This window comes from Lepidochelys olivacea (assembly GCF_965140295.1).
Source record: "Lepidochelys olivacea isolate rLepOli2 genome assembly, chromosome: 6".
NCBI classification, from domain to species: Eukaryota; Metazoa; Chordata; order Testudines; family Cheloniidae; genus Lepidochelys; species Lepidochelys olivacea.
In genome coordinates, this window is record NC_140416.1 from 5,707,376 (window position 1) to 5,714,318 (window position 6,943).

The 6,943-nt window shown below is 54.7% G+C and overlaps 1 protein-coding gene across 4 annotated transcripts; it reads right to left on the reverse strand.

Moving 5' to 3' along the window:
- On the reverse strand, positions 1 to 5,948 carry LOC311522480 (uncharacterized protein). Of its 4 annotated transcripts, none has more exons than XM_084631873.1 (3): positions 5,798 to 5,948; positions 1,573 to 3,144; positions 1 to 1,023 (listed from the first exon to the last, which is right to left on the reverse strand). In XM_084631873.1, the coding sequence occupies exon 2, from the start codon at positions 3,070 to 3,072 to the stop codon at positions 2,038 to 2,040; it is 1,035 nt and encodes a 344-aa protein (XP_084487999.1). In that variant the 5' UTR covers positions 3,073 to 3,144; positions 5,798 to 5,948; the 3' UTR covers positions 1 to 1,023; positions 1,573 to 2,037. The 4 variants fall into 4 exon arrangements, with proteins under 4 accessions (XP_084487999.1, XP_084487998.1, XP_084487996.1 ...); XM_084631872.1 differs by having other exon boundaries at positions 2 to 1,023; positions 1,426 to 3,144; XM_084631870.1 differs by having other exon boundaries at positions 3 to 1,023; positions 1,433 to 3,144.
- Between the last annotated feature and the right edge of the window lie 995 nt (positions 5,949 to 6,943).

Consider the following 6,943-nt stretch of genomic DNA (forward strand, 5'->3'; position numbering starts at 1 on the left):
ACCAGCTTCTGTTGGTAAGAGAGACGCGCTTACACAGAGCTTTGCTTCGGGTTTGGGAAACATGTAGTTTATAGCACAGAGTTCCTCAAACTGGGGGCCCTGGCCCAAAAGGGGGTCACAAGACTATTGTAGGGGGGTCGCGAGAGCGGTGGCTGCAGGCCAGGCGCCCAGCTCTGGAGGCAGCGCTGTTGCCAGCAGCAGCGCAGAAGTAAGGATGGCATGGGAGGGGGGAGCATCACAGCCTGAACTATTTTCAAAGGGGGTCCCCATCCCAGCAAAAAAGGTTTGAGAACCCCGGTTAGAGCTATACTAGCAAGCCCCCTTGCGGAGACCTAGCTTTTGCCACCAACAGAGTTCCTTTAGCTTGGCTTCTATCGGTTCCCCAGGCAGAATAAGCTATTCCAGCAACACGGCATTTTTCACCGGTATCATTGGGTCTCCCCTACGTCTTTTTCCAGCAGAGCTTTGGTGGTCGGGGTGTGATTTATTATTTTTTTTTTAACTGATACAGTTACATTGCATAACAAGATCTAAGGGCTGGAGGTTGAAGCTAGACAATTTCAGACTGGAAATAAGGGGCAAAGTTTCGTGAGAATAATAATTAAGCATAAGAACAACTCTCCACGGGTCATGGTGGACTCTCCATCACTGGCCATTTTTCAATCCAGTTTGGACTGACCTTTTAAAACCAGACCCTTTGCGCTTTCTCCCATGCTGAACTCTCATGCCGGGGAGGGGCTCCCCCTTAAACATCCTCCTCCTTCAAATCCCTCCTATGCCATCAGTCCTACAAAAAACTTGACAGTGTTTAGACCGCTGGTGCTGAGACCACGGTCAGTCATGTTGACCAGCAGTGTCCCATTGTTTCCTTGTACTCCACCATCATTCCGTCTGTATCCATCTGTTGTCTCTTGTTCTAGACTTTGATTGTACGATTTCTGGGACAGGGACTGACGTCTCGTTCCGTGTCTGTACAGCACCAAGCACCGTGGGGTTTTGGTCCACACCAAGGATTCCGAAGCACTACAGTAAATAGAAATGAATAGCAATAATAAAAAAAGTCCCTTCATAACAGAATAACTGAGCCCACACTATGGGGGCTGCACCCCTTTAACTAGACCGGTGTAGTGAAACAGCTACAAATGTGTGTAGACACGGCTTTACTGTGGGACACACCCAAACCAAGCAGAATTTAAAAAAAAATAAAACGGCCAGACTTTTTTCATAAAAGATCAAGAAAAGGGGCCCAAACCCAGCCTTAACTTTCCCCCCCTCTGCAGGTCACTTTAAACACTGACATTTGGTCCATTTGCATGGCAGAAATGATGGGTTCTTGTTTTGGGGATTGCTGTTTCACCTTGTTAAATACCACGTCAAACAGCCTTGGAAAAGACAATTCGTACAGAGACAGGAAAGTTCAATTACCACTGACCAGACTCCACACCTCCGCCACACACTGCCAAGAATGTCAGTATATCACTGTGCTAGGCATAAGGACAGGCTGGGTGATTGTAATGGTCCCTTCTGGCCTTCCACATCTATGGTTGGGATTTCCAAGGGGGGATTTCAAACCTGGTCACTTGACACCATTAGGGTCATTTGAAAATTCCAGTCAATTTATCCGTGATAGTCCAGCCATGTTCTCACACCAAAACCACGTTGACATTGGCCAATGGTTGATCTTCTCCTCAGGTTGATTAATCTACGATAATCCAGCCACATTCTCACACGAAAACCATGTTGACATTGGCCAGTGGTTGACCTTCTCCTCCGGTTGATTAATTTATGATAATCTAGACACAAATGCACAACAACACCATAGTGATATTGGTCAATAGCTGTTGCTCTCCTCCAGCCAATTAATCTACGATGTTCCAGCCATGCTGTCATGCCAATGCCACATTGACTTTGGCCAGTGGTTGATGTTCTCCTCCCGCCAATGAATCCATAATATTCCAAGCACCTGCTCCGGCTGGCACCACACTGATACTGGCCAATGGTTGACTTCCAACAGATGCACTCCCCTAGTGGCCTCTGTCACGTGTGACTTCTCTGATGCTGGATCAGGGCCGAGCTCTCGATGAAGCTTTTCCCACACTGGGGACACTTGTAGGGCCTTTCGCCTGTGTGGATCCTCCGGTGCCGGAAGAGGGTGGAGCTCTGGCTGAAGCTCTTCCCGCACTCAGGACAGGTGTAGGGCCGCTCCCCGGTGTGAATCCTCTGATGCCTAATGAGGGTGGCGCTCTGGCTGAAACCCTTCCCACACTGGGTGCACTGGTATGTCTTGGCTTTCAGGTGGGACCCCTCGTGCTGAGCCAGACCTGAGCCATCCCGGAAGCTCCTCCCACACTGGGGGCACTTGAAAGGCTGCTCCCTGGCATGGATGCGCTGATGCCGGAGGAGGTTGGAGCTGCGGCTGAAGCTGCGCCCGCACTCGGGGCACCTGTAGGGTTTCTCTCCGGTGTGGATGCGCTGGTGGATGATCAGCGAGGAACTGTCCAAGAAGCTCTTTCCACAGTCAGGGCACTGGAAGGGCCTGACGCCCAGGTGAACCCGGCAGTGGGCGGAGAGCTGGGAGCTCTGGTGGAAGCTCCTCCCGCAATCGGAGCACGTGTAGGGCCGCTCCCCCAGGTGGGTGCGGCGGTGGGCCAGGAGGGCGGAGCGGTGGCGGAAGCTCTTCCCGCAGTCAGGGCAGAGGTAGGGGCGCTCGCCTGCATGGGAATGTCGGTGCTGCAGGAAGCAGGAGGCCTCAGCGAAGTTCTTCCCGCAATCGGGGCACTGGTGGGGCCGCAGTTCTCGGTGGGTGCGCTGGTGCCGGATCAGGTTGGAGCTGCGGCTGAAGTGCCGGCCACAGTCGGCACAACGGTAGGGCTGCTCCCCGGAGTGGACACGCCGGTGTGTGAGCAAGGCCGAGCTGTCCACAAAGCTCTTCCCACACTCGTCGCACTTGAAGGGTTTTTCACGGACGTGGGTCCGCTGGTGCCGCAGGAACTGGGTGCTCAGTCTGTAGCTCTTCCCGCACTGGCTGCAGATGGTCAGCGGCTCCCCCAGCTCGGGTGGCAAGAGGGACATTTGGGGGGTTCCTGCCACACCTCTTCCTGAGAAGGTCCCAGATCCTCCTCGTTCTCACGCCCGTCCCGGCACCTGCTGGGAGAGAGTGAATGAACCTCAAACACTATGACTCAGATCCAAGCTCTGATCTCCCCTGGAGCTGTCTGGTTGGCAGGGAGGGACCTGCCCTGCCCTGCCCTGCCACCTGCCGGCTCTGGGACCTCCCCTGCCACTCTGCTCCTGCAGCCCGTTCCAGCTGGGAGAGAGAGAGAATCCAGCCGAGGCTCGTTCCCTGCGCTGGGGAGGGAGGAGGGGCAAGGGGTTTGTCGCTGATCTCGGTCAGGGCCTATGCAGCCCCTGCCACAATGGGGGACCCTGATCTTAGTAGGGGTCTGTGTGGTGTCTGGTACAATGGGGCTTGATCTCAGCCTGGGTCTGTGCAGGGCCTGGCACAATGGGGGCCCAGATCTTAGTCAGGATCTGTGCATCACCCAGTACAATTCACAGATTCCAAGGCCAAAAGAGGCCGTTGTGATCATCTGTTGTGAACTCCCGCTTAACACAGGCCAACGAACTTTCCTAAAATAATTCCTAGAGAGGATCTTTTAGACAAAAACATCCCCTCGATTTTAAAATTGCTAATGACGGAGAATCCACCACGACCCTTGGTAAAATCTTCCAGTTGTTATTACCCTCACTGTAAAAACATATGTCTTATTTCCAGTCTGAATTTGTCTAGCTTCAGCTTGCACTCATGGGATTGTCTTATATATTTGTCTGCTACATTGAAAAGCCCATTATCAAATATTTGTTCCCCCTGCAGGTACTTAAAGATTGTAATCAAGTCACCCCTTAACCTTCTCTTTGTTAAACTAAATAGATTGAGTTCCTTGAATCTATCACTATAAAGCCTGTTTTCTAATCCTTCTAATCCTTTAATCGGTCTTGGGGCTCTTTTCTGAACCCTCTCACCAATGTAGCAACATCCTTCTCTAATTGTGGACACAAGAATGGAACCCACAGTATTCCGGCAGTGGTCACATCAGTGCCAAATATAGAAGTAAAATAACCATCCTACTCCTACTCAAGATACTGCTGTGTATGCATCTGCTTATGCATAGAATCAGAGAAGATCAGGGTTGGAAGGGACCTCAGGAGGTCACCGAGTCCAACCCCCTGCTCAAAGCAGGACCAACACCAACTAAATCATGTCTTATCCCTTTTGGCCACAGCATCACATGGGGAGCTCATGGTCAGCTGATTATCCGCCATGACCTCCAAGTCTTCAGAGGCATTGCTTCTCAGGTTAAAGTTGTAAGCATCATCTACATCCTTTGTTTCTATAGTCACATTTAGCCGGGGGTGAAAGTAAGCTGGTACGGGCCTGTACGGCGTATTGGTAAAAGGTGGCCTTCGGTACCGGCCCGTATGGAGCCAACGTGAAAGCGCTGCTGTGGCAAAGGACCCTGCTTTGAGGGCAAAAGGAGCAGCTGCCCCAGGGCCGGCGATTTAAATTGCCCCAGGCGGCGCGGGCCAGGCAGCGTGGCTGGGTTGGCTGGGGGACGCTGACCCCCCCAGCCCCGCCCCTTCCACCCAAGGCCCCGCCTCTTACTCCGGTAAGTGTTGAATGTTACTTTCACCCCTGCATTTAGCCATATTAAAACACAGATTGTTTGCTTGCACCCAGTCTACCAAGCAATCCAGATCGCTCTGTATCAGTGACTTGTCCTCCTCATTATCCATCGCTCCTCCCATTTTGTGTGTTGCCAGTAAACTTTATCAGTGGCGATTTTATGTTTTCTGCCAGGTCATCGATAAAAATGTTAAATAGTGGGGGTGCCATGAACTGATCCCCGTGGGACCCCGCTAGAAATACACCCACTTGGTGATGATTTTACAGTTACGTTTTCAGACCTATCACTTCGCCAGCTTTTGGTCCCTCTCATGTGCGCCAGGTTAATTTTACATCGTTCTAGTTTTTTTTCAAAATGTCATTCAGTAGCAATGCCAACACCTTACAGAAGTCTATCTTACATCAACACTATTGCCTCTGTCAACTACATTTATAATCTCATCCGAAACCCCCCCCCACCCAAGTTCTAGCACAGTGGGGCCCCCTGGGCTGTAGGGGAACCCCACTCGAGGGCTGTTAAGTTACTGATCTGATCTATGACACAGGGAAGAGGTGTTTTGACGAATGAGTCACATTTAGCAGTAGAAGTCATTTTGCAAACATCACCTAAGGGCCTTGAAACCACACAGTGTGTTAACCCTTTTCATGCCACGCCAGAGCTGCAAAAAGCAGCCTAAACGTGCCGAGGTGCAGGAGCTAGGGAGTGGTTTCCAGCAGATCCAGGGTTGACAGTTTGGTTCAATGGCTCTCACGCGAATTGCTGGGGGGAGAGGGGGGGGAGATCTCAGCACACGACTCCCCTTCATTGCCTGGGGTCAGTAACTTTGCTCCAAGGAAGTGGTACAAACCACAACCTCCAGTGGGGTCCCGGGGGCTCGCTGCTGGGCTGGGGTGGGAATGGGGGGGACAGCCTGCTGGGCTCAGCTGCACAGACCCACCTCTCCCAGCACCGCCCTAAAGCTGTGTGTGTGTGGGGGGGTGTTCTCCGGTCCCAGCCCCCCCTTCGGCTCCGACCCCCCCGGCCCTGCGGCCGCTTCGTCCAAGCAACGATTTCCTGCCCCGGCCGCTGTTTCTCTCCCTCCCCGGAGCCGCCGCCCCTGCGCCCCCACTCACCGCCCGGCTGCAGCGCACGGGGTGGGGGGGTTACTGGTTGGTCCCCTGGGGCGCGCGGGGGGGGTCTCATTGCAGACAGGGGGTCCGGCCCCTTGGGCAGCGGATGCTGCCTGAGTCCCCGGCCCAGGGTTCAGGCAGGGGGGTTGGACAGGAAGGTCCCTGCGCTATTGCAGCCCCGCGGTCGGCTCGGGCGGCTCCGCTCCGGGAAGATCCGCTTTGGATAGCCCGGCCTGGCGGCCCCAGGAGCCGGGAAAGGCTCTGCACGGGGCGGAAGGATGCAGGGTCCCCCCCGGGGGGCTGGGCTGGAGGGGGGGGTAGATTCCTCCTGTGGAGGGTGCACCAGTTCCCCACACCTTCAGGAGAGACCCCTGGCCCCCCCATCCCTGGCGTACCCACATCCGTTGGCTCCTCTTGCCCCATCTCCGATGCCCCGGTCTCGCCGGGACGGTGGCCCTGCCCAGCTGCCCCAGTGCCCGTCCATGCCCGCCCTGGCACCAGGTCTTGGTTTGGGGGTTCAGCTGGGACCCCGAGGAGCCGGCGTTGGGGGAGCTCAGCGGACTGGTGCAGATTCCCTGGGGCGGATAACACAGACCCCCTAGCTAGGGCTGTGTGGGGCAGGGGATCCGGACCCTTGCAGGCTCACAGTCCCAGAGCAAACTCACAGCAGGAGCAGGTATTGGGGGACCCATTGTGGGCCTGGCTGGACTTAAATGCAGCGCCCCACAAAATCCGGGAATTCCGCCTCTCACAGGATGGTCCTAAAGAGGGAACCATTCTCCCTCCCAAAGAGCCCCCAGGGAAACCCCAGGGGGCTCTTTCTCTGATGTATCCAAGGCCATTATAACTGGGGCTCCAGGACCAGAGCCAGGAGAGTGCAAAGCATTGGGGCAGGGGGTCATTCCCCAGGCGCCACAGTGATCACAGCCAGCTGGGAACTAGGGCCTCACTGGGGAGCCAGGTCTGGACACCTGCTGGGAATGGATAGTTTGGGGGCAGGGCCGCAGAATGCCTGGGAACCTCCAGCATCTCCAGGCCTGGGGGGGGACTGTCTTTTGTAAGGAACAGGCCAAAACACTGTGTTCCCCTATGATCTGATCTGTAACCACTGCTCTAGACTCCACGCCCCTCCCAGCACTGCAGACAGAA

Excerpts from the sequence above, each read along its gene's own strand:
- LOC311522480 (XM_084631873.1), bottom strand. The coding sequence starts at position 3,072 with ATGTCCCTCTTGCCACCCGAGCTGGGGGAGCCGCTGACCATCTGCAGC.